This window comes from Haliotis asinina, chromosome 4, assembly GCF_037392515.1.
Source record: "Haliotis asinina isolate JCU_RB_2024 chromosome 4, JCU_Hal_asi_v2, whole genome shotgun sequence".
Classification (NCBI taxonomy): Eukaryota; Metazoa; Mollusca; class Gastropoda; order Lepetellida; family Haliotidae; genus Haliotis; species Haliotis asinina.
Genome location: NC_090283.1, coordinates 10,442,576 through 10,469,706, shown reverse-complemented (window position 1 = coordinate 10,469,706; position 27,131 = coordinate 10,442,576). Strand labels below are relative to the sequence as shown.

Genomic DNA, 27,131 nt, shown 5'->3' with positions numbered 1-27,131 from the left:
TTGAGAAGTTCAAACGCTTGCAGAACAATATCAAACAAGCCAGCGCCAAAGGTCTGAATGTTGATCACCTGCTACAGTGAGTACTGGACAAACACTCGAGATATATTTATTGACTGGCTTGGCCATTACGAGGCATCTTTGGAACACAGAATATCATACTGCTTGAACTAGCCAGCTACAGTAAACAGGATTGTCCATATACCCACCTAGAATAACTTCAGCCCAGATCCGGGTTAGACTTGATCTTCAGTAACCCATAGTTGTCATGACAGGAGGCTAACGGGATCAGGTGGTCAGGCTTGCTGACTTGGGTGACAATTGTCATCATATCTCAGTTTTGTAGATCAATGCTCATGTTATTGATCACTGGATTGTCTGGTCCATACTTGTTTATTCACAGACCAATGCCATATTGCTGGAATATTGCTGTATGTGGCGTAAAACTAAACTCACTCACTCAATGAATTATGCCAGGTTAGTGTTTGTCTTGCTAGTGCTGTACTGTGTTGATGGTAGGACAGAATCTCTAGTGGTTGTTTATGAAGCTGGTAATTTAACTGGTTCGGTCTCAGCCAATATTCATGTCCTGCTTGACTCAAATGCCTCATCACAGTTTTCAAAAAACAAGTTGAATTTCACAGGAACTGTCATAAAATATTGTCGACCTGTTGAAGATGTAGCTGCAATGCATGAAATAAGTGTTTTTGAGATGATCACTGTTACAGAGAGAAGAGAAGGATGGAGAAGGAAGTAATGGTGGGATTCAAGCACATGAAGAGAGGTGAACCAAATTAAATGTTGCATGCCCAGTTATGTCTCCCGTTGTCTGGTGTAGTTCCATGTTATGGTGGGATTCAGGCACCTTTTGTCCCTTCTGTTGACTGTGTGGCCCAAGTTCCTGTGTTGACTGTGTGGCCCAAGTTTCTGTTTCTCCTGTGTGGTCCAAGTTCCTGTGTTGACTGTGTGGCTCATGTTCCTGTGTTGACTGTGTGGCTCATGTTCCTGTGTTGACTGTGTGACTCATGCTCTTGTGTTGACTGTGTGGCCTGAGTTCCTGTGTGGAATGTGTGGTCTGAGTTCCTGTGTTTATTGTCTTTGTTGTGTTTCCATGTTGACTGGTGGTCTGTTTTGGCAGGGAAGGACAAAGCCCCAACAAGTGGCAGTCAGTCAACATGGCGGCATGCAGCAGATGAGGTAGTGTCCATGTTGAGGAAAGTCCGCACTGAAGGCACTGATGGTATGTCGTAGGTCATGTGTTTAAGGTCATTTGTAATTGGGGTAAGGTCATTTTTATGATTGGGATAAGGTCACATTGCTTAAAGGTCACATGCAATGTAAAACACAACTTTGCAGATTCTGATACCTTTCGGTATGCACTTTCCAAAACAAATCATCAAGAATGCCAATTCAACCTATAGAGTTAGAAAAAATGAGAAAAACCCTGCAAAATCGGAGTTCAAAAGTGGTTTCAACAGCTGTGCTGCGCTGCGCCCATAACACATGCGCAGTGAAATAGGTTCGCGGGGCTTGAAACAGTATGCATGCCCGGAGTATGAGGTCGTGAGCTTTAGTCTAATCTTGGTTGTGTACACAAACAAGTAAATAATCTACCCGTTACATAAAAAACTGGTTGATTGTGGTAAGCAGCCTCTGTCATGTGGAAAGCTCTGTGTCAGGGTGCCTATTCTCGAAAGTGTCCCAGCTAAGACAGATCCTAACTAGTTAAAACATGAGTTAAGACATCCTACTGTTAAGATAAGACCCATTCTTGAAACAATCTTATCCTTGTCCTAAGTTGAGTAACAGATCCTAGCTAGGATAGCGAGCTCTTCAGTAGGTGAGATAGAAAAAAAAAACATTCATTAAGTTCACCTAAATATTATCTCTACTTCATTGCATGAAAAACACAGGGCAGCTATGATCTTGTTTACAAGACAAATGGTGAGACTAGAAATCAAGGTAAAAGGTTAGAAAGTGGAGAAATTCAGTGTTTTTGGTGGACTTACTTGATCTAACAGAAATTGTAATTAAAATTCATACCTTGTATCCAAGTCAAAATAGAGTGAACTTGTACTCAAATAGATCTAAAGTATTTTATCAGATCTATGTGTTGTTAACATATTCAATATTTTCATCACATCAAATTCATTATTAGCTGGGACATAACATTTGTCGTCAGTTTTTGAAAGTCTGCCAAAAAGAGAATTAAGATGTGGAAAAAATTGTTTCATTTGATTTTCTTAATGATTATCATGACTTGAACTTTCATTATGTGTCATCTCACAAAGTGAAAATTTACTTAGGAAACAACCAGAAGCTGGTTCCTCATTGATGTGGCCTTGACATTGACATTTCAGAGGAATGTGATAGAAAAGAGCAATGTTGTGAATAAAAAGGGATAGAATAGGTAAGAATAAAAATACATATTGGTTGTAGATCTAAAGAGTATGTGTATTGCAACAAGTAAGTCTTATTCACAACTGATAAATTGATGATATAAACTCAAACAATATTCTGAACTCATAAAAACTGCATGCTGTTGTAAATTCAGCTGTAATTAAACTTTCACAACGTCAAAAATGGTGAACAAACAAGTACCACACCAATAAGGTAGGACACCAATCCGGATGCTAGGATCAAAGTTAGGATATCTTAGGGCTAGGATCCTTTCGAGAATAGGGGCTCTGGTTTATTGACACCTATATGTCTGCCTGTCTGATAAAGACAATATGCAATACACAGCTTAAATCATTGACCACATGCAATTTGAACTTAACACCTACCACATGCAATTTGAACTTAACACCAAAATAAATTGATTTATGACTCGTGCAGAGTCCTGTCTCTGCCACATTATGAAATTAGGCAGATGTGATACTTGTACACATGACATATCTTTATGTCTGTGGGTTGCAAACGAACTACATCTGTTTTTCTTGGATGACTGAATCTGAACAGGGATAATCTACAACTGGGATAGGTCACTCACTTGCTTTCTTTGCCATTTGTACTAATTAACGCCTGCCTCGTCATGCTCCAATGTACACAGTGACTTGGCTCATTCCCAGCGCTACTTCAGCTGTGTTTAACAGAACTTCTGCCAGTTTATTGTATCAGTCGGAATTTTACACTGAATGAATGAATTATAGCAAGAATTAAGAGCAAGTATTATGTGAATGAATGAAATAAAGAAACACAATAAAAGAAAGAAGTTCATATGTCAATGAATGAAAGAATAAATGATACACTGCGGCCTTCCCTCCCAAAACATGTTACAGTATCGCGAGAACACTAGTGCTAACTCCTGCTGTCTATTTTAAAAGAATCTACTTTGAGACATTTTTGTTCATATTAATAATTAATTCAGATATCTTTTTGCATGTGGGGAATGGAATGGACATTAACAAAATGTTAACTGACACCGCCACACTGCCCTCATAAACAGTAAGTGTTAAACTGTCACAAAGCATCCTAAACACCTCTCCAATTTTGGTGAACAAGTTTTTGGTTTTTGGTCAAAATATGATCAACAAGAAAGAAAGAAGTTATGGAACTATAACCCTCAAGCAACACAAGCATCATTGGCGGATCAGATCAGATCGCGATATGTCATATTTTTCACACACCTCAAATACACCGTAGCATTCTTTTTTAGCAACATATGTCATATTTGGGATTTCACTTCCACGGTAAAGTACAAATTCTAGTACTTTTTGGGTTGAGTCCCATCCGGGATTCAAACCCGCACCCTCAGAGTCAGGCACCTAATTGCCAGCACACAAAGTCGGCCGCCTAACCCGCTCAGCCACCGCGACTTCCACTACTACTACTTTACTGAGGAAGTGAAATCCCAAATATGACATATGTTGCATTTGACCACTTCCTAACTGGCATAGTGTAATCATTCTTGTTTAGATTATGAAACTATCAGTATTACTTGCAAACACATTTCACCTGATAGTATATTCCCCTCATATGAATTAAAGGTGTATGTGAAAGATGTTTTTGAAGAAATAACTTGAAACACTCAAACAACGGCGTGTAGCATTTCAATGGCGGATCAGAACAGATCAGCGATATGTCATATTTTTCACACACCTCAATTACACCCTAACAATTCTTTTTAAGTCATAAAACTATTACTATAGCTTGCAAATAACTTACAGCTAAAGGTATATTTCAATTCTGAAAATTAAATGAATGTGTGAAAGAAGTTTTTATCGGCACAATTTAGTCTAACTTCGCGGTGAATCGAGAATAGAAGCCAGTGATCTATAACATACCGACTTGAAACTTACTGCAAATCTACTGTTCTAACACAGACACTAATACCAATTATTTGATTTAAACTGAAGTGACAATACTGGAATGATTTTCGATTGGATCGAACGCAAATTCAGAAAACATGTATTAATACAAAACCCAACATCTCTATACACATTCTTTACTGATAACAACTTCTTCTAGTGGATATGATTTTGTTTGACAGCGGTATATGAATCCATACTGAAACAATGCATCAAGTACAATAATAGAAGTTGTTATCCATAAAGAATCTTACTTTGTTGTGACATCATCTGTCTGAACACACTATGAGCCCTCAGCGTATCAGCAAATGAACCAGCCAGTTGGAAGCCGTCGTTACACTTGAGTGCACGCCCACCCCGCTATGAATGGGTTCGGTCAGCCGAGGGCTTCGTTTCGAGGAAAGTAAGCCCAAGTACAAAATATTGCACTTTTGAATCGTGATTGTAAGCATATAATTTTATTTGTGTTTTCACAAGCAGCAATGAATATTATATGTCATGAATGAGTGATAATTGCGTTTTAATTATGTTTGATTTTTTGGTTGCATGTGACCTTTAAAGTCATTGAATCAATAATTGGTTAATATTTGGTGAATGATAGAAATCTGTATAATCTACAGTGATGGCAGGCCTTAATTATTATGATGATGTCAAAGCATTAGAAAGATCACATTTAGTGTTCAAAGTTAAAGACAGGATACTGACCGATTAGAAAGAAACCTTTATCCTTGTCACTGGGATGAATCTCATAGCTGGCTTTGCTCCTGACAGAAATGGACGCAGTAAAGAAGAAGTTGGATGGTCTTGTCTTGGAACTGAAACAGAAGACACAGTGTACTGATCAGTACGTCTTGTGCTTATATTTGACTTTTGCATTTTAGGGGACTTTGTAAATCCATTTCACAATGCACTGCCTTATGAATACTGGTCCTGAAGCCATGCTACAGATATTTAATCATGAGCTCAAGTCTCAACCCTGAAGTGTACCCATGAACATTGGTGTCACCATATAGCTTGAATATTGCCGAAAGTGGCGTAAATAGCTTGAATATTGCTAAACTGTGTAAACTAAACTCACTCACTCACTCACTCACTCACTCACTCTGTCTGCGTGGAGCCCTGTTAATCCAGAATGTGCAGGTTCCAGGTTATTGAAGCATATATACGTCGTTGTGTGCCACCATTACACTGACGCCATGGGCACAGGCTTGTCTGAATAACATATGTCGAGATTTCATTCTTATTTGTAAAGCATCTGTGTGGTAGCCTACTGTTAAAGCGGCCATTAGTCATGCTGAAGACCCAGGATCGATTTTCCCATGTGGTGTGAAGCCCATTTCTTGTGCCTTCCACTGTGATATTAGCGGAATATTGCTAAAAGTGGCATAAATACACACACGCTCCCTCACTTACTCTTTTTTGTAGCCAAATGTACTTATTGTGAAATCAGAGTTGACAGGCTTAGAATTATTATGAGCATTGTTGGATGTACAACCCCAAGAATGGATGATATGTGATAATATATGTATATATGATGATATTTGGTATTTGTATTAGGTCTGTAACACCATGGATGTCCCTTTCTTTGTTTCCAGGTTGAGAAAGGAAATCAAAGAACGGAAGAATGTAAGTAAGAGTGTACAATTAGAGTTGTTTACTTGGCATCACCCCTCCAGATCACAACATATCACTGTGTGTAATGTCATAAAAAACTATGCTAGTTTCATTATTGGTTACATATGTTTCTGCTGTAGAGTACTTATGCTACAGTATAATTAGATAGATACTTAGGTAAACAACAGAGTTACCTCCCTTGAAACCCCCTATTTCTAGGTACAACAATCTCCTTACACTGTCCACAGCAAAAATAACTTGGTTTCCGTTCTTGCGGAAACCTGATGGATACTGAGTAATGTAGGTTTCCGCAAGGTTTCAGTTTCAGGAAACGCGCAATGAGAGTTTCCGCATAGTTTCCACAACTGAAACTAACAAGTCTTGGTTTCCGTCATGTTTCCGTCAACTGAAACTGTAGTTGGAAGTTTCCATTTAGTTTCAGTTTACTGAAACCTTTATAGCTGGAGTGAGTAAGTTTCTGGTCTTGCGGAAACCTTGTGGATCTTGGGTAATGTAGTTTTCCGCTTGGTTTCTGTACAAGGAAGATGTCAATGAGAGTTAGTTTAGAAAACTGAAATATGTTGTATTATCTGTTATATTTATTACATATTTATTTGAACAAAAAACAAACTCTGGAAATGTTATGGTTCAACTGTTTCATTTCTTTGAAAAGCTCACATTTTAATGCAACAGGGCAGTTGCAGTAGTACACAATTCGCTGTATTGTTTTAAGAAACCGGGGCACTCAGAGAAGAGTAACAGAATTCTCTCCACACACGCATTGCTCAGGAGGTAGGCACACTGAATGAAGATGAGCTAGCCACTGCACAAGGTGCTTTGTTCCTCTGTAGACGTCTACAGCATCCAAAATGTGTAATGAAGTTTTTGTGTTAGGCTGCTCTGGACAAGAACTGTTCACAGTCATCATTAAATTATCAGACAACTATTACAGGCCAATATGTTAAGAATGGGCTGAACAAAGTCTTAGTTCTACTTTGTTTTCTAGACTAGCTAGCATGATGTTCACATTGTGTTGTTGTTGTTTCCAGATGATGGCCAGATATGCTGATGACAACTCAGACCTCACTGATGAAGTTGCAAGACTCCGATTCAAGATCAGGAAACTAGAGGCCAACCTGGATAATGCTACTAAGGTTGTTTGGTTTTATTGTTCTAAGGGGACATGGGCCAGTAGTGGGCCAGGTATTTGAGCTCAAATGCTACTAAGGTTAGCTTTTCAGGTTGTAAAACCCAGGCCACCCACTCTGGCCTGGAGTGAGTGAGTGAGTATGGTTTCACGCCGCTTTGTCAACGGGGACGACTCAAATGGGCTTCACATATTGTATACCCATACGAGGAATCAAACCCAGATCTTCTGCACGATGAACAAACACAAACAACCAGGCTACCCCACTCCGTGGACATTATGGATGGGGAATGTAGTTGAAAGATGGAGGCTTTATTTTTAAGGGATTAGGCACTTGTAAGAGATAATGACAAATGTGAAGAATTCTTGCTGGAAACAATTTGCATTTGTAACCCCAAGTTCAGTCAGATTTATTAATATTTACCTTCCTCGCTTTATGATTAATTTGTATGTATATTAGTAAAAAATTACATACTGGGTTTTTCCTAAATTGGACAGCATATATGTCTTAGAAACTACTCTCCTTGAGTTAAAAACATTGACATGTTATGTTACAGTTGTTACATAACCAGATCGACCTGAAGAATATCCAACTGCCCAAACAGGAGGAGGAGGGAACGGGGAAGGAGATCACTGTTACTGTGTCCTTCATCTTGAAACAGGTCAGTAGACTTCCATCTTGTACTCCATCTTGAAACAGGTGAGTAGACTCCATCTTGTACTCCATCTTGAAACAGGTCAGTAGACTTCCATCTTGTACTCTATCTTGAAACAGGTGAGTAGACTTCCATCTTGTACTCCATCTTGAAACAGGTCAGTAGACTTCCATCTTGTACTCCATCTTGAAACAGGTCAGTAGACTTCAATCTTGTACTGTATCTTAACACAGGTGAGTAGACTTTCACCTTGTACTTCATCTTGAAACAGGTCAGTAGACTTCCATCTTGTACTCCATCTTGAAACAGGTCAGTAGACTTTCATCTTGTACTCCATCTTGAAACAGGTGAGTAGACTTTCACCTTGTACTTCATCTTGTCTCAGGTGAGTAGGCTTTCACCTTGTACTGTATCTTAACACAGGTGAGTAGGCTTTCACATTGTACTTCATCTTGAAAGAGTTGGATATACTTTCATCTTGTACTTCATCTTAACACAAGTGAGTAGACTTTCTTTCTTGACACAATTGAGTACACTTTCATCTTGACACAGATGAGTAGACATTCATCTTGTACTTCATCTTGACACAGGTGAGTAGACTGTCATCTTGACACAGATGAATAGACTTTCATCATGTACTTCATCTTCACACAATTAATGGTCTCCATGTGTCCTTTATCTTGATGCAGTTGTGTACTAATTGTGACAAGGCCCTGAATTAAGTGTCTGTGTTTGTCACAGACAAATCATGTCAAGATTTAATGTCAACATTTGAATTGAACATAAATTCCTAGTATTCTTATCTTCGGTCTGGCGTTCCTCTTGTAACTTTTAGACTATTAGTCTTGACAGAGATATATTGATATTGATAATTTTTGGGTAGATGAAATGTTTCCTATCTACTAGAACAATGGCTATGACAGTTTTTCATTATCTTCAGTCCATTTGAGGATTAGTGTGGTTAAGTCTGCAAATACTAGTTCATCGTTTTTCCATATTACTTATCTGATTTTGGTGATTCATATCTTCATGTGTACAGTCCTAATAAAAGTTATTATTGTCGTAGTTGGGTTGTGCTCTCTTTCATATATGATAATTTAATCAAAGTTCACTGGTGCAGTCAATATGGCACTCTTAGGCAGCTACATGTGGTTGAGCCAATGACCCTTAAAGCAGGGGTCATTACTCTTGCCATCACCATGACATAATCATGAGCTGAAATTTATGTAGATGGGCCTTGAGGAAGCCTTGATAGATTTTTAGTGCTATTATTTATGATTATCTTGAGGAAAATGTGAAAATTTACACATTAACTATTGTAAATGAAGTGTTGAAGACCTGATTAGGAGTCAAACTGATATGATGTAGTCCTCAGTACTGGATGTCTGAGATGTGCCCTCATATTTCTGTCTCTTAACCAGCTTGGAGAAGTCACGGATGCCGACAACTTGAAGCGTATGGACAGCGATCCTGCCTTCCTGAGGAAACAGATCCGAGAAAACAGGGAGACCATTGAGGCATTCTCCAGGGTAAGGTGTTGTTAAACATGGAGATAACTGAGGCATTCTCCGGGATGAGGTGTTGTTAGACATGGAGATCACTGAGGCATTCTCCAGGGGTAAGGTGTTGTTAAGACATGGAGATCACTGAGGCATTCTCCAGGGTAAGGTGTTGTTAGACATGGAGATCACTGAGGCATTCTCCAGGGTAAGGTGTTGTTAGACATGGAGATCACTGAGGCATTCTCCAGTGTAAGGTGTTGTTAGACATGGTTACCATGGAGATTATTTAGATATTCTGTATACCATCAGTGTTACACAGGGAGACTGTCAATGTTATACAGGTAGACCATCAGTGTTATACAGGGTGACTGTCAATGTTATAGAGGGGGAACACCATTGGTATACAGGGAGACCATCAGTGTTATACAAGGAGACTGTCAATGGTATACAGGGAGACTGTCAGTGTTATACAAGGAGACTGTCAATGGTATACAGGGAGACTGCCAATGCTATTCAGAGGGACCATCAATGGTATACAGGGAGACCATCAATGCTATTCAGAGGGACCATCAATGGTATACAGGGAGACCATCAATGCTATTCAGAGGGACCATCAATGGTATACAGGGAGACCATCAATGCTATTCAGAGGGACCATCAATGATATACAGGGAGACTGTCAATGCTCTAAATAGAGACTGTCAGTGTTGTGCAGGGAGACCATTAATGTTACAGAGTGCGAATGTCATTGTTGTAGAGTGAGACCATTAATGTCATACTTCTAGAGCATCAATGCTATACAATGGCCACCATGTGATGATTGGGATTCTATCCTAAGCTGTTTGTTTCCAGGAGCTGATAAAACTGAATGAGAAGATCGAGAAGATGGAGTTAGCAATGAAGCAGCAAGTATGTCAGGAATCATAATCCATGTGACATCATGTATAAATGTTTGTTTCTCTAAAACATTGACATGTTCAGAACATGACACATAGCGTGCCAAACTCACTCAGACCTGTGATGTAGCTGCTTGTTTTTGTCAGATATGCACAATGTAAAATCTGCAAGGCTTTGATGAACACACGCGATGATGATGCTATCGCTTGTTTTCATCAGATGTTGTGTATTGATGTTGATGCTTGTCAGGACGAGATAATGTCGGACCTTGAGCTGGTGAATGATCAGCTCCGGGAGAAGGTGAGCCAGACTCGCAGTGATGAGAGTATTGCCATCTCTGGACAGGTGTCTAGCTTCAGGTGAGGCATCAGGGGCAGGTGATTGTTAAATAAAAAGTTAAAAATAACCATTGACCAATACCTTGCTCTCTATTGGAGAACCCGTTCCCGCAACTATTTTCCATTACAAGCCATCATGTCTCTGAACAACTTTTTAGTTTGTTAGTCTTTTTGTAAAACCAAATCTGTGAGATTCTGTGAGAGGGGGAGTCTGAAGGCAGTATTCCATCAAAACCATGAGTGACTCCATGAACATGTATGCTTGAGGGAATCCGAATGCTCGAGAGAACTTTACAAGAACATGTCTTCTTTACTCAGCACATATAATTGTTCATGTTTCAGTGTTAGCGAAGAGAAAATGACGCAGAGTTCTCAAGTCTGCAACTGCAAGTGCCACCTGTTGTCAGTTACATCAATACAGAGGGTGAGTCATCTCCCTTGAATATGTAACTTTCAAGGAATTATCCAAAGCAGGGGTTAACATAAATGAAGGGCTATTTACAGGAAGGACTAGTAACATGTCTTTGTGGAATTCCACTTCCACCGTTAGGTAGATGGCAGCTGGGTATTGGTAAAGTACCATTTTGTGGGACTGGTGAAAACAATAGATAATTTTTAACCCTGTTATTGAGGGATGGATGAAATGTTGTGAGGTTTACCATATTTTTACTGTCTGCATGTACAGTACATTTGTAGTTGTACCCATTCAGGCAGCAGCACCGTGCTAAACGACCCTAGATCAGAAGGCTTGTGGTTCAAATCCCAGCTACATTGGCACCCACTGTGGGATTGGGCACAGTCATATTAAAGTTAAGCAACACAGGTCTCAGTCCCCTGCTATGCACCGGGGACGTGCCTTATGTTGACAGTGACTTGCATAACAGGGTGAGGAGTCATCCCATACACGACATTCGTACCTTGTCAGCTTACTGATGAGGTTAACCTCTTTGGTCATGCAGACAAAGCATCCAGCTTTGGACCAGGAGGTCTGTGCTTCAATTCTCAGGGTTTTACCTTGAGTCCTGTATTTGAGGGACCCTTGGATGCATGCTTATAATTTTCAGGGGTCTTAGACAACAAAATGTCAGTGATATAATAACAATATTATTATTAATACTGCTATTGTATTGTGTATCATGATCAGCTCATTATTTGTAATAGTAATGAAATTGTAAATGATACCATAACCCAGCAAGTAGCAAGCTCAGTGATAACTTACCATTACTTGATTGAAATTTTTACAAAAGTATTTGGACTTTTTCTTCATCAGTGCGTCCACAGTCAATTTTTATGCACATAGTACACAGGAAAATCGCATCCTGTTACTCCCTAATTCCCAGCACTGGATTTGGAAATTTATGGAAATTTATGGCCACTACAACACATCAGTGATTCATGACTCATTTATAAACAGTCTTATTTCAATTCTTGACTAAACACACATGAAACACTGGCACACAGTTGTATGTATGCAACCTACAGGTACAGGTACAAAAATCAGCAGTGGCGATACATACACTCCCCATGCATGCTGATTATTCCCCAGATATAAAGGGCCTGTTGTTTTTATCAGAATGATGACATACAACAGGGCAAATCGTCATACAGATGATGATGATGATGATGATGATGATGATGATGATGTTTGATGCAGCCATCATCCCAGGAGATCAGTGAACAAGGTGATGACCAGGAGAAGAACAAGCTGTATAAGAAGCTAGACTTCCTCCGGAAAGCGTTGGCAGATGCGGAGATGAGGCTGAGTCAGGCCTATAAGGAGATGGCCGATCTGAGGCGGAAGAGCCTCGCAAGGGTGAGTTGTTGTTGACGTGACGACTAAATCATTGGTTTGTATTTGTCAAAGTTTTTCAAGAGCACTTTTCTTAAATTTTATTTCATAGCTTTATTCCCAAATATGAATAACCCCAATTTGCTCAAATATATTTACACATACCAACTACGACATTAGAAATGTCTTCAAAAAGGGCACCATTCAAGTGTTCAAATAAGACACTATCAGAGTGTGTCCTAGAATGACACAACAGTACTAGTGTCCAAACATAATACTACAATAATGTGTCCAAAATATGACACTACACCACAGATACACCAAATGTGTAATCTCCATCCTTTTCAACCATATGTCTACAAACTAGACCACTCCCAAAGACACCCAATTAAACATAGAGAGAGCCACCAAAGTGTGACTGCTCTCATTCAAGTCGAACATCGAAGAGCCACAACCACGTGCTAATCTGCACGTGTTTCAGCAGAAAAGTTCAGTTGCAAAATGCGTTCCCGCGAACGTTACTGTGTCCATGAACGGGGGTTGTTTGGGCGAATCCTTCTGTCCAGGTGAGTTGTCATGGTGCAGAGACTAGTACAATATATTACTGTGTATAAGCCGGATTTTGAGTACCAAAAAATGCTGTCTGTAGAAAGGGCTTGTCTTGTCTACGAGACACAATTTCACGAAAGCATTTTTCTGGTCGTCAGTGCCTGGTCAGGACAATCTTACAGGTTAGTGGTACACCTGCTAGGAAGTTCACTTTGTTATAAATGATCAGTGAAATACAAATCAAAGTATACAGTTTTCATTATTTCAAATTATTTTGCCCTTAGTCATTATTAAGTTCCATTCCTAGCTATTTACACACAGTAATAATTAAAAAAAGAGTTGTGTCCTGTCCGCCCGCCATTTGCAAAATGACGTGTCAATCCTATCAGCTGATACTTCACATACAGTGATTGCTTCTTGTTGTTTTGTAATACACAAGTACTGTTAATAGGCGGCCTGATTGCTATTGTTTTGTTGTTTGCACAAGCACTTTCAAGAAGTAAGCAATTATTGGATTAGGGGCATTCATTTGTAACATGTCATATCCCCAAGCTGAGAGACACAATGCCATCCCACTAAATATCCCCTCACCATTTTATATTTTCATTTTTGCGTAATTGGAAAATTATTATTAGAATATTTCTGAAATAATATCTATGGTCGTCTTTACCCCAATATCAGTGGCTTTCCTCTCGGTAACTGGATGCAACAGGGACAAATACCTCCGTTTTTGAAGTTTCGTATGAATAACGTGAGGTAATTCGTTTGATGGTGGATATCGTTTGAAACATCAACCTTGCCAAGAGAATTTTACAATTTGTAAGAAGCAATCTTTTCGGATAATAACTATTTGCCACAGTCTGCTGTAAGGATTTTGAATGGTCAAAATCAAACATGTGACCTAAGGCAACCAATCAGATAACGGCAATGGATACTGTCCTTGTAAACCAGAACTTAAAGATTCAGATGAATGGTTGAAGTAAAATCATGCTATTCTGAAGGTGTTCCACAAGACACCACCACCTATACATACAGTATGGACCTTAGTGCATGTATCGTGCTAGGTTATGACATGTGACAAAAATGTTTCATGCACATTTCTTAGCATTAAACATTGTGTCCAAGCGTCAAGATCGAGACGACGAAAGCCGAGATATCACTTGAATTACGGCACACAATCACTCAAAAAGATGGAAGTAGTAAGTTCTAATGTTCATTTGACAGCTTTTACGAGTACTGTTGTTGATTGTATTCTTCAGCTTATTTTCTTTGATTAATTATCTCCCCGAAACATCGTAACTGCTCTTTAACAACTTGATGATATGGACCTGTTGATGATGCATGTCTATAAGAATTTTTTCCAATAAAATAGGGAAAAATAGTTTATAATACTAATTCTGTCGGGTTTAATGTGTTACTGTGAATGTTGAAATGAAAACACGGATTTTTAGAATAATGGTCAGTATAATCTTTATTAGATATTATTCTCACTTGGCATACTTACGTTTTACATCCATGACTGTAACTGCCAGATGTCTTGTGGTGTGGGTTGACCGCGACCATACTTACATTTATACATCCAAGACTGTAACTGCCAGATGTCTTGTGGTGTGGGTTGACCGCGACCATACTTACATTTATACATCCAAGACTGTAACTGCCAGATGTCTTGTGGTGTGGGTTGACCGCGACCATACTTACATTTTACATCCAAGACTGTAACTGCCAGATGTCTTGTGGTGTGGGTTGACCGCGACCATACTTACATTTATACATCCAAGACTGTAACTGCCACATGTCTTGTGATGTGGGTTGACCGCGACCATACTTACATTTATACATCCAAGACTGTAACTGCCAGATGTCTTGTGGTGTGGGTTGACCGCGACCATACTTACATTTATACATCCAAGACTGTAACTGCCAGATGTCTTGTGATGTGGGTTGACCGTGACCATACTTACATTTATACATCCAAGACTGTAACTGCCAGATGTCTTGTGGTGTGGGTTGACCGCGACCATACTTACATTTATACATCCAAGACTGTAACTGCCAGATGTCTTGTGATGTGGGTTGACCGTGACCATACTTACATTTATACATCCAAGACTGTAACTGCCACATGTCTTGTGATGTGGGTTGACCGCGACCATACTTACATTTATACATCCAAGACTGTAACTGCCAGATGTCTTGTGGTGTGGGTTGACCGCGACCATACTTACATTTGTACATCCAAGACTGTAACTGCCAGATGTCTTGTGGTGTGGGTTGACCGCGACCATACTTACATTTATACATCCAAGACTGTAACTGCCAGATGTCTTGTGGTGTGGGTTGACCGCGACCATACTTACATTTTACATCCAAGACTGTAACTGCCAGTTGTCTTGTGGTGTGGGTTGACTGCGACCATACTTACATTTATACATCCAAGACTGTAACTGCCAGATGTCTTGTGGTGTGGGTTGACTGCGACCATACTTACATTTATACATCCAAGACTGTAACTGCCAGATGTCTTGTGGTGTGGGTTGACTGCGACCATACTTACATTTATACATCCAAGACTGTAACTGCCAGATGTCTTGTGATGTGGGTTGACTGCGACCATACTTACATTTTACATCCAAGACTGTAACTGCCAGATGTCTTGTGGTGTGGGTTGACTGCGACCATACTTACATTTATACATCCAAGACTGTAACTGCCAGATGTCTTGTGGTGTGGGTTGACCGCGACCATACTTACATTTATACATCCAAGACTGTAACTGCCAGATGTCTTGTGGTGTGGGTTGACCGCGACCATACTTACATTTATACATCCAAGACTGTAACTGCCAGATGTCTTGTGATGTGGGTTGACCGCGACCATACTTACATTTATACATCCAAGACTGTAACTGCCACATGTCTTGTGATGTGGGTTGACCGCGACCATACTTACATTTATACATCCAAGACTGTAACTGCCACATGTCTTGTGGTGTGGGTTGACCGCGACCATACTTACATTTATACATCCAAGACTGTAACTGCCAGATGTCTTGTGGTGTGTGTTAACCGCGACCATACTTACATTTATACATCCAAGACTGTAACTGCCAGATGTCTTGTGGTGTGGGTTGACCGCGACCATACTTACATTTATACATCCAAGACTGTAACTGCCAGATGTCTTGTGGTGTGTGTTAACCGCGACCATACTTACATTTATACATCCAAGACTGTAACTGCCACATGTCTTGTGGTGTGGGTTGACCGCGACCATACTTACATTTATACATCCAAGACTGTAACTGCCAGATGTCTTGTGGTGTGTGTTAACCGCGACCATACTTACATTTATACATCCAAGACTGTAACTGCCAGATGTCTTGTGGTGTGGGTTGACCGCGACCATACTTACATTTATACATCCAAGACTGTAACTGCCACATGTCTTGTGGTGTGGGTTGACCGCGACCATACTTACATTTATACATCCAAGACTGTAACTGCCAGATGTCTTGTGGTGTGTGTTAACCGCGACCATACTTACATTTATACATCCAAGAATGTAACTGCCACATGTCTTGTGGTGTGGGTTGACCGCGACCATACTTACATTTATACATCCAAGACTGTAACTGCCAGATGTCTTGTGATGTGGGTTGACCGCGACCATACTTACATTTATACATCCAAGACTGTAACTGCCAGATGTCTTGTGGTGTGGGTTGACCGCGACCATACTTACATTTATACATCCAAGACTGTAACTGCCAGATGTCTTGTGGTGTGGGTTGACCGCGACCATACTTACATTTATACATCCAAGACTGTAACTGCCAGATGTCTTGTGGTGTGGGTTGACCGCGACCATACTTACATTTATACATCCAAGACTGTAACTGCCAGATGTCTTGTGATGTGGGTTGACCGCGACCATACTTACATTTATACATCCAAGACTGTAACTGCCAGATGTCTTGTGGTGTGGGTTGACCGCGACCATACTTACATTCATACATCCAAGACTGTAACTGCCAGATGTCTTGTGGTGTGGGTTGACCGCGACCATACTTACATTTATACATCCAAGACTGTAACTGCCAGATGTCTTGTGGTGTGGGTTGACCGCGACCATACTTACATTTATACATCCAAGACTGTAACTGCCAGATGTCTTGTGGTGTGGGTTGACCGCGACCATACTTACATTTATACATCCAAGACTGTAACTGCCAGATGTCTTGTGGTGTGGGTTGACCGCGACCATACTTACATTTATACATCCAAGACTGTAACTGCCAGATGTCTTGTGATGTGGGTTGACCGCGACCATACTTACATTTATACATCCAAGACTGTAACTGCCAGATGTCTTGTGGTGTGTGTTAACCGCGACCATACTTACATTTATACATCCAAGACTGTAACTGCCAGATGTCTTGTGATGTGGGTTGACCGCGACCATACTTACATTTATACATCCAAGACTGTAACTGCCAGATGTCTTGTGGTGTGGGTTGACCGCGACCATACTTACATTTATACATCCAAGACTGTAACTGCCAGATGTCTTGTGATGTGGGTTGACCGCGACCATACTTACATTTATACATCCAAGACTGTAACTGCCAGATGTCTTGTGGTGTGGGTTGACCGCGACCATACTTACATTTATACATCCAAGACTGTAACTGCCAGATGTCTTGTGATGTGGGTTGACCGCGACCATACTTACATTTATACATCCAAGACTGTAACTGCCAGATGTCTTGTGGTGTGGGTTGACCGCGACCATACTTACATTTATACATCCAAGACTGTAACTGCCAGATGTCTTGTGGTGTGTGTTAACCGCGACCATACTTACATTTGTACATCCAAGACTGTAACTGCCAGATGTCTTGTGGTGTGGGTTGACCGCGACCATACTTACATTTGTACATCCAAGACTGTAACTGCCAGATGTCTTGTGATGTGGGTTGACCGCGACCATACTTACATTTGTACACCCAATACTGTAACTGCCAGATGTCTTGTGGTGTGGGTTGACCGCGACCATACTTACATTTATACATCCAAGACTGTAACTGCCAGATGTCTTGTGGTGTGGGTTGACCGCGACCATACTTACATTTATACATCCAAGACTGTAACTGCCAGATGTCTTGTGGTGTGGGTTGACCGCGACCATACTTACATTTGTACATCCAAGACTGTAACTGCCAGATGTCTTGTGGTGTGGGTTGACCGCGACCATACTTACATTTATACATCCAAGACTGTAACTGCCAGATGTCTTGTGGTGTGGGTTGACCGCGACCATACTTACATTTATACATCCAAGACTGTAACTGCCAGATGTCTTGTGGTGTGGGTTGACCGCGACCATACTTACATTTATACATCCAAGACTGTAACTGCCAGATGTCTTGTGGTGTGGGTTGACCGCGACCATACTTACATTTATACATCCAAGACTGTAACTGCCAGATGTCTTGTGGTGTGGGTTGACCGCGACCATACTTACATTTATACATCCAAGACTGTAACTGCCAGATGTCTTGTGGTGTGGGTTGACCGCGACCATACTTACATTTATACATCCAAGACTGTAACTGCCAGATGTCTTGTGGTGTGGGTTGACCGCGACCATACTTACATTTATACATCCAAGACTGTAACTGCCAGATGTCTTGTGATGTGGGTTGACCGCGACCATACTTACATTTATACATCCAAGACTGTAACTGCCACATGTCTTGTGATGTGGGTTGACCGCGACCATACTTACATTTATACATCCAAGACTGTAACTGCCACATGTCTTGTGGTGTGGGTTGACCGCGACCATACTTACATTTATACATCCAAGACTGTAACTGCCAGATGTCTTGTGGTGTGTGTTAACCGCGACCATACTTACATTTATACATCCAAGACTGTAACTGCCAGATGTCTTGTGGTGTGGGTTGACCGCGACCATACTTACATTTATACATCCAAGACTGTAACTGCCAGATGTCTTGTGGTGTGTGTTAACCGCGACCATACTTACATTTATACATCCAAGACTGTAACTGCCACATGTCTTGTGGTGTGGGTTGACCGCGACCATACTTACATTTATACATCCAAGACTGTAACTGCCAGATGTCTTGTGGTGTGTGTTAACCGCGACCATACTTACATTTATACATCCAAGACTGTAACTGCCAGATGTCTTGTGGTGTGGGTTGACCGCGACCATACTTACATTTATACATCCAAGACTGTAACTGCCACATGTCTTGTGGTGTGGGTTGACCGCGACCATACTTACATTTATACATCCAAGACTGTAACTGCCAGATGTCTTGTGGTGTGTGTTAACCGCGACCATACTTACATTTATACATCCAAGAATGTATCTGCCACATGTCTTGTGGTGTGGGTTGACCGCGACCATACTTACATTTATACATCCAAGACTGTAACTGCCAGATGTCTTCTGATGTGGGTTGACCGCGACCATACTTACATTTATACATCCAAGACTGTAACTGCCAGATGTCTTGTGGTGTGGGTTGACCGCGACCATACTTACATTTATACATCCAAGACTGTAACTGCCAGATGTCTTGTGGTGTGGGTTGACCGCGACCATACTTACATTTATACATCCAAGACTGTAACTGCCAGATGTCTTGTGGTGTGGGTTGACCGCGACCATACTTACATTTATACATCCAAGACTGTAACTGCCAGATGTCTTGTGATGTGGGTTGACCGCGACCATACTTACATTTATACATCCAAGACTGTAACTGCCAGATGTCTTGTGGTGTGGGTTGACCGCGACCATACTTACATTTATACATCCAAGACTGTAACTGCCAGATGTCTTGTGGTGTGGGTTGACCGCGACCATACTTACATTTATACATCCAAGACTGTAACTGCCAGATGTCTTGTGGTGTGGGTTGACCGCGACCATACTTACATTTATACATCCAAGACTGTAACTGCCAGATGTCTTGTGGTGTGGGTTGACCGCGACCATACTTACATTTATACATCCAAGACTGTAACTGCCAGATGTCTTGTGGTGTGGGTTGACCGCGACCATACTTACATTTATACATCCAAGACTGTAACTGCCAGATGTCTTGTGATGTGGGTTGACCGCGACCATACTTACATTTATACATCCAAGACTGTAACTGCCAGATGTCTTGTGGTGTGTGTTAACCGCGACCATACTTACATTTATACATCCAAGACTGTAACTGCCAGATGTCTTGTGATGTGGGTTGACCGCGACCATACTTACATTTATACATCCAAGACTGTAACTGCCAGATGTCTTGTGGTGTGGGTTGACCGCGACCATACTTACATTTATACATCCAAGACTGTAACTGCCAGATGTCTTGTGATGTGGGTTGACCGCGACCATACTTACATTTATACATCCAAGACTGTAACTGCCAGATGTCTTGTGGTGTGGGTTGACCGCGACCATACTTACATTTATACATCCAAGACTGTAACTGCCAGATGTCTTGTGATGTGGGTTGACCGCGACCATACTTACATTTATACATCCAAGACTGTAACTGCCAGATGTCTTGTGGTGTGGGTTGACCGCGACCATACTTACATTTATACATCCAAGACTGTAACTGCCAGATGTCTTGTGGTGTGTGTTAACCGCGACCATACTTACATTTGTACATCCAAGACTGTAACTGCCAGATGTCTTGTGGTGTGGGTTGACCGCGACCATACTTACATTTGTACATCCAAGACTGTAACTGCCAGATGTCTTGTGGTGTGGGTTGACCGCGACCATACTTACATTTGTACACCCAATACTGTAACTGCCAGATGTCTTGTGGTGTGGGTTGACTGCGACCATACTTACATTTCTACATCCAAGACTGTAACTGCCAGATGTCTTGTGGTGTGGGTTGACCGCGACCATACTTACATTTATACATCCAAGACTGTAACTGCCAGATGTCTTGTGGTGTGGGTTGACCGCGACCATACTTACATTTGTACATCCAAGACTGTAACTGCCAGATGTCTTGTGGTGTGGGTTGACCGCGACCATACTTACATTTATACATCCAAGACTGTAACTGCCAGATGTCTTGTGGTGTGGGTTGACCGCGACCATACTTACATTTATACATCCAAGACTGTAACTGCCAGATGTCTTGTGGTGTGGGTTGACCGCGACCATACTTACATTTATACATCCAAGACTGTAACTGCCAGATGTCTTGTGGTGTGGGTTGACCGCGACCATACTTACATTTATACATCCAAGACTGTAACTGCCAGATGTCTTGTGATGTGGGTTGACCGTGACCATACTTACATTTATACATCCAAGACTGTAACTGCCAGATGTCTTGTGGTATGGGTTGACCGCGACCATACTTACATTTGTACATCCAAGACTGTAACTGCCAGATGTCTTGTGGTGTGGGTTGACCGCGACCATACTTACATTTATACATCCAAGACTGTAACTGCCAGATGTCTTGTGATGTGGGTTGACCGCGACCATGCTTACATTTGTACATCCAAGACTGTAACTGCCAGATGTCTTGTGGTGTGGGTTGACCGCGACCATACTTACATTTATACATCCAAGACTGTAACTGCCAGATGTCTTGTGATGTGGGTTGACCGTGACCATACTTACATTTATACATCCAAGACTGTAACTGCCAGATGTCTTGTGATGTGGGTTGACCGTGACCATACTTACATTTATACATCCAAGACTGTAACTGCCAGATGTCTTGTGGTGTGGGTTGACCGTGACCATACTTACATTTATACATCCAAGACTGTAACTGCCAGATGTCTTGTGGTGTGGGTTGACCGCGACCATACTTACATTTGTACATCCAAGACTGTAACTGCCAGATGTCTTGTGGTGTGGGTTGACTGCGACCATACTTACATTTGTACATCCAAGACTGTAACTGCCAGATGTCTTGTGGTGTGGGTTGACCGCGACCATACTTACATTTATACATCCAAGACTGTAACTGCCAGATGTCTTGTGGTGTGGGTTGACCGCGACCATACTTACATTTATACATCCAAGACTGTAACTGCCAGATGTCTTGTGGTGTGGGTTGACCGCGACCATACTTACATTTATACATCCAAGACTGTAACTGCCAGATGTCTTGTGGTGTGGGTTGACCGCTACCATACTTACATTTATACATCCAAGACTGTAACTGCCAGATGTCTTGTGATGTGGGTTGACCGCGACCATACTTACATTTATACATCCAAGACTGTAACTGCCAGATGTCTTGTGGTGTGGGTTGACCGCGACCATACTTACATTTATACATCCATGACTGTAACTGCCAGATGTCTTGTGGTGTGGGTTGACCGCGACCATACTTACATTTATACATCCATGACTGTAACTGCCAGATGTCTTGTGGTGTGGGTTGACCGCGACCATACTTACATTTATACATCCATGACTGTAACTGCCAGATGTCTTGTGGTGTGGGTTGACCGCGACCATACTTACATTTATACATCCAAGACTGTAACTGCCAGATGTCTTGTGATGTGGGTTGACCGTGACCATACTTACATTTATACATCCAAGACTGTAACTGCCAGATGTCTTGTGATGTGGGTTGACCGCGACCATACTTACATTTGTACATCCAAGACTGTAACTGACAGATGTCTTGTGATGTGGGTTGACCGTGACCATACTTACATTTATACATCCAAGACTGTAACTGACAGATGTCTTGTGATGTGGGTTGACCGTGACCATACTTACATTTATACATCCAAGACTGTAACTGACAGATGTCTTGTGGTGTGGGTTGACCGCGACCATACTTACATTTATACATCCATGACTGTAACTGCCAGATGTCTTGTGGTGTGGGTTGACCGCGACCATACTTACATTTATACATCCAAGACTGTAACTGACAGATGTCTTGTGATGTGGGTTGACCGTGACCATACTTACATTTATACATCCAAGACTGTAACTGCCAGATGTCTTGTGATGTGGGTTGACCGTGACCATACTTACATTTATACATCCAAGACTGTAACTGCCAGATGTCTTGTGATGTGGGTTGACCGTGACCATACTTACATTTATACATCCAAGACTGTAACTGCCAGATGTCTTGTGATGTGGGTTGACCGTGACCATACTTACATTTATACATCCAAGACTGTAACTGCCAGATGTCTTGTGGTGTGTGTTAACCGCGACCATACTTACATTTATACATCCAAGACTGTAACTGCCAGATGTCTTGTGGTGTGGGTTGACCGCGACCATACTTACATTTATACATCCAAGACTGTAACTGCCAGATGTCTTGTGGTGTGTGTTAACCGCGACCATACTTACATTTGTACATCCAAGACTGTAACTGCCAGATGTCTTGTGGTGTGGGTTGACCGCGACCATACTTACATTTGTACATCCAAGACTGTAACTGCCAGATGTCTTGTGGTGTGGGTTGACCGCGACCATACTTACATTTGTACACCCAATACTGTAACTGCCAGATGTCTTGTGGTGTGGGTTGACCGTGACCATACTTACATTTATACATCCAAGACTGTAACTGCCAGATGTCTTGTGGTGTGGGTTGACCGCGACCATTCTTACATTTATACATCCAAGACTGTAACTGCCAGATGTCTTGTGGTGTGTGTTAACCGCGACCATACTTACATTTATACATCCAAGACTGTAACTGCCAGATGTCTTGTGGTGTGGGTTGACCGCGACCATACTTACATTTATACATCCAAGACTGTAACTGCCAGATGTCTTGTGGTGTGGGTTGACTGCGACCATACTTACATTTATACATCCAAGACTGTAACTGCCAGATGTCTTGTGGTGTGTGTTAACCGCGACCATACTTACATTTATACATCCAAGACTGTAACTGCCAGATGTCTTGTGGTGTGGGTTGACCGCGACCATACTTACATTTATACATCCAAGACTGTAACTGCCAGATGTCTTGTGGTGTATGTTAACCGCGACCATACTTACATTTGTACATCCAAGACTGTAACTGCCAGATGTCTTGTGGTGTGGGTTGACCGCGACCATACTTACATTTATACACCCAATACTGTAACTGCCAGATGTCTGATACGGTGGAGTCGGCTTATGCACGAAACATACCATTTTGACAGTGATTTTTGGGGTCAAGTTAGGGGGCGGCTTATCTATGGGGTTGGCTTATACATAGTAATATGCGGTAATAAAGAATTGTGATTATGCAGAGACTAGTGATGGTGAGTTGTCATGGTGCAGAGACTAGTAAAGGATGAATTGTCAGGGTCTAGCCGTGCTCAAAATATAAAAAAAATGGTTTAAACTTTATTGAATCCTGTTTTAATTATTCTTCAGGATGACTCAGTGTCTGAAATGCCCAAAGTAGAGTCTGGTGGTGAGTCTTCAGCTGAAGAAGAAGACAAGACATCCAAGGTAGGCTGCAGATACAGTAGCCATGGACGAATTGTTGTTGTGAGTGAGTCTTGTGAGAGTGAGTAGTGAGGGATAGTGAGTATGCATGTTTATAAATGTTTTACGTTTTGCGTTGTTACGCAAGGGAAAGTACGAAATGTAAGGTACCTTAAATCATTATTGTTGTAGTTGTCTGTTGACTGTACTAACTAAAACGCTTCTATCTGTCTCTTTCAGGAGCCAGGTAAAGACAAGAAAAAGGTTGTTAAGGAACCAAAGAGAAAGAAAAACGTTCGTCGGAAATCCATCAAACCAAAGGTATGAACAGGGAACATTTGGTGGCTAGTTTGTCATGTAGCAATTCTGTACCCTCGCAGAGCTGCCTGAGGATGTTTGCACTCCCTAGCTAAAGCAGTCGAGTCACATAAGGAGGCATATAACTTCTTTCTGCACTGACTGTTTGTGGGATCAGGTTTCAGGCTTGCTGACTGGGTTGACATGTTGTCATATCCCATTTGCGCAGAAGGATGTTCAAGTGTTGATCCATGGATTGTTTCATCCAGACTCTATTATTTACAGACTGCCACCATATAGCTTGAATATTGCTGAGTGCAGCGTAAATAGCTTGAATATCGCTGAGTGTAAACTCCACTCCGCTCTGCTCCGCTCCGCTCCGCTCCCCTCACTCACTCACTCACTCACTCACTCACTCACTCACTCACTCACTATTTGATTGTAGATTGTTAATTGTTTTTACTACTGGTCAACCAAGGATGCTCTTCAGCTTCATCACTTTGCTGTAATATAGTACATAATGTTGAAACAAGAAAATCTTCTATCTACGTTGGTATTGGTTCACCACCAGATGAAGTTCATGTTTCCTCAACTGCCTTACTGCTAAGTTGCCGAGGTGGGAAAGTGCCCCAAAGTGAGGATTAGAACAGTGGTTCAGTCTCTAGGTTGCATTATGTCAGAAGAGTTTTATAAGATGGTATTTCAGTTACCTTACATGGTAATCTTCAGCAAGGAGAGACACAAGGACTGTTGGGTACTTGTAGTTATTCCACAAGCTCTGAGTGGGGCATTCATTTTAAACTGGGGCATTGTACCTCAAGATGCTAGCACGATAAAACTATCAATTTTTCCGATTTAACAGAAGTTCTGCAGAGCTGTTGATACTTCTGACATGAAGGATTACTTGAGAAGCTATTAATTGTATTCATGTAACAGAAGTTCCTGCAGAGCTATCAGATGTACCAGACATTCTGCAGAACAGCCAATACTGCTGAAGTACCAAAAGCTCTGCAGAAGTTCTGCGGAAGTTCTGATGCACCAGAAGTTGTACAGAATTGTCAATAGTACTGATATATGAGAAGTTCTGCACAACTGTCATTACTTTTGGTATATTAGGTGTTAAGCAGGATTCTTGTTCAGTTCTGTCCAGGTCATAAGATTATCTTATTTTCTTCATTTAGCAGGTGAAGAAAGACAAGTCCCTGCCTCCAATCAGCCAGCCCATTATACCAGAGCCTGAGGTTCCCCCTCCGCCAGAATTTGATGATAACCGAGATAACGAACTGTGGCAAGTGGGAGATATACAGGGACGGGTGAGTTAGTAATATGAGATACCTGCGGAAAGAAGATAATCAGGATTGGATGAGTAAAAGATAACAGATAATATGGGCATTATATTATTATGACTATTATGATAATATTGGTAGCAAGAGTATATCCAGACATATGGGTATATGAGTATATGGGTGAGTTAATAATAACAGGAAATAATGTTGATGAGAGGATATCCAGGGGTGGGAGAGTTGTGATAACAGATATTGTAAACCAAAAGTCACTGTGTTCTGTAATCTGATTGGTTGAAAAACATGATCAAATGGTATTAGATTCCCGGAAACTGCAAGACTATTCACTGCGCATTGACCTCGCAAACAAATGTTTTGTTGAGTCATCAACAGTGGTGACATCATTCAAATCATATTGTGACGTAAAGTCAGAATGTCGTCACAAATGAGCAACTCCAGACGTTACCATGGGAACCAGCTGAAACGGCCTGCTGATGACTCTTCACTGCTGTACCCGTACTCAATGTAAACGAGTGCAGACAGTAAAACCCTTTGGTTTACTTTTGTGTTTACAATGTCGCTAAACATCATGTGTTGGCCAATTTCCGGGTGTTATTGAGTATTTGAAGCACGGGTGTTATTGAGTATTTGAACATTCCCGTGCTTCAAATACTCAATAACTCCCGGAAATTGGCCAACACATGATGTTTATCTCCTAAATAAAATCTGTTTGTTTTTTAACGCTGCAGTAACCAATATTCCAGTTATATGGTGGGGGTCCGTAAATAATCCAGTGGAAACCAGAACATCCAGTGATCAACATCATGAGCATTGTTTTGTGCAGTTGGGGTATGATGACGTGTCACAACTCATGACACAGCAAGGTTGCATAAGACAAATTTTATCCTGGATCTTCATGGGTTAGACACCCAGTAGGATATTGTAACATGGCTTGCATTCTCTCTTGGAAGCCTGGAAAATTGAGTGCACACTGAGCTATGGAAACACACCCAGTAGGATATTGTAACATGGCTTGCATTCTCTCTTGGAAGCCTGGAAAATTGAGTGCACACTGAGCTATGGAAACAGATAACGTAGCTAAGTTTGCAAGGTTAGGATGCCATAATTGTTATTTTTCTTTCCTGTAGCTGAACATGCTTGTGACGGCCATCATGTCGTATGTGACAGACATCGGAAAGTTGATCATAGGTGAGGAAGAGGTGAGTGGGCAGGAAACTCCTGTTGAACTGACATGGGTAGAATAG

The 27,131-nt window shown here is 41.3% G+C and overlaps 1 protein-coding gene across 1 annotated transcript; it reads left to right on the top strand.

The window, feature by feature from the left end:
- Positions 1–795: 795 nt before the first annotated feature.
- LOC137280760 (tropomyosin-like) lies at positions 796–27,131 on the top strand. Its single transcript, XM_067811975.1, has 16 exons — positions 796–847; positions 1,136–1,237; positions 5,079–5,151; positions 5,903–5,933; positions 6,971–7,075; positions 7,626–7,730; positions 9,146–9,253; positions 9,387–9,431; positions 10,079–10,135; positions 10,373–10,482; positions 10,804–10,885; positions 12,116–12,274; positions 24,233–24,310; positions 24,527–24,607; positions 25,768–25,896; positions 27,015–27,131. The coding sequence occupies exons 1-16, from the start codon at positions 796–798 to the stop codon at positions 27,129–27,131; spliced, it is 1,434 nt and encodes a 477-aa protein (XP_067668076.1).

Coding starts and splice junctions, on each gene's coding strand:
- LOC137280760 (XM_067811975.1), top strand. CDS start 796: ATGTTGCATGCCCAGTTATGTCTCCCGTTGTCTGGTGTAGTTCCATGT. Junction 10,886..12,115: donor CAGTTACATCAATACAGAGG/GTGAGTCATCTC, acceptor TGTTTGATGCAG/CCATCATCCCAGGAGATCAG. Junction 12,275..24,232: donor GGCGGAAGAGCCTCGCAAGG/GTGAGTTGTTGT, acceptor ATTATTCTTCAG/GATGACTCAGTGTCTGAAAT.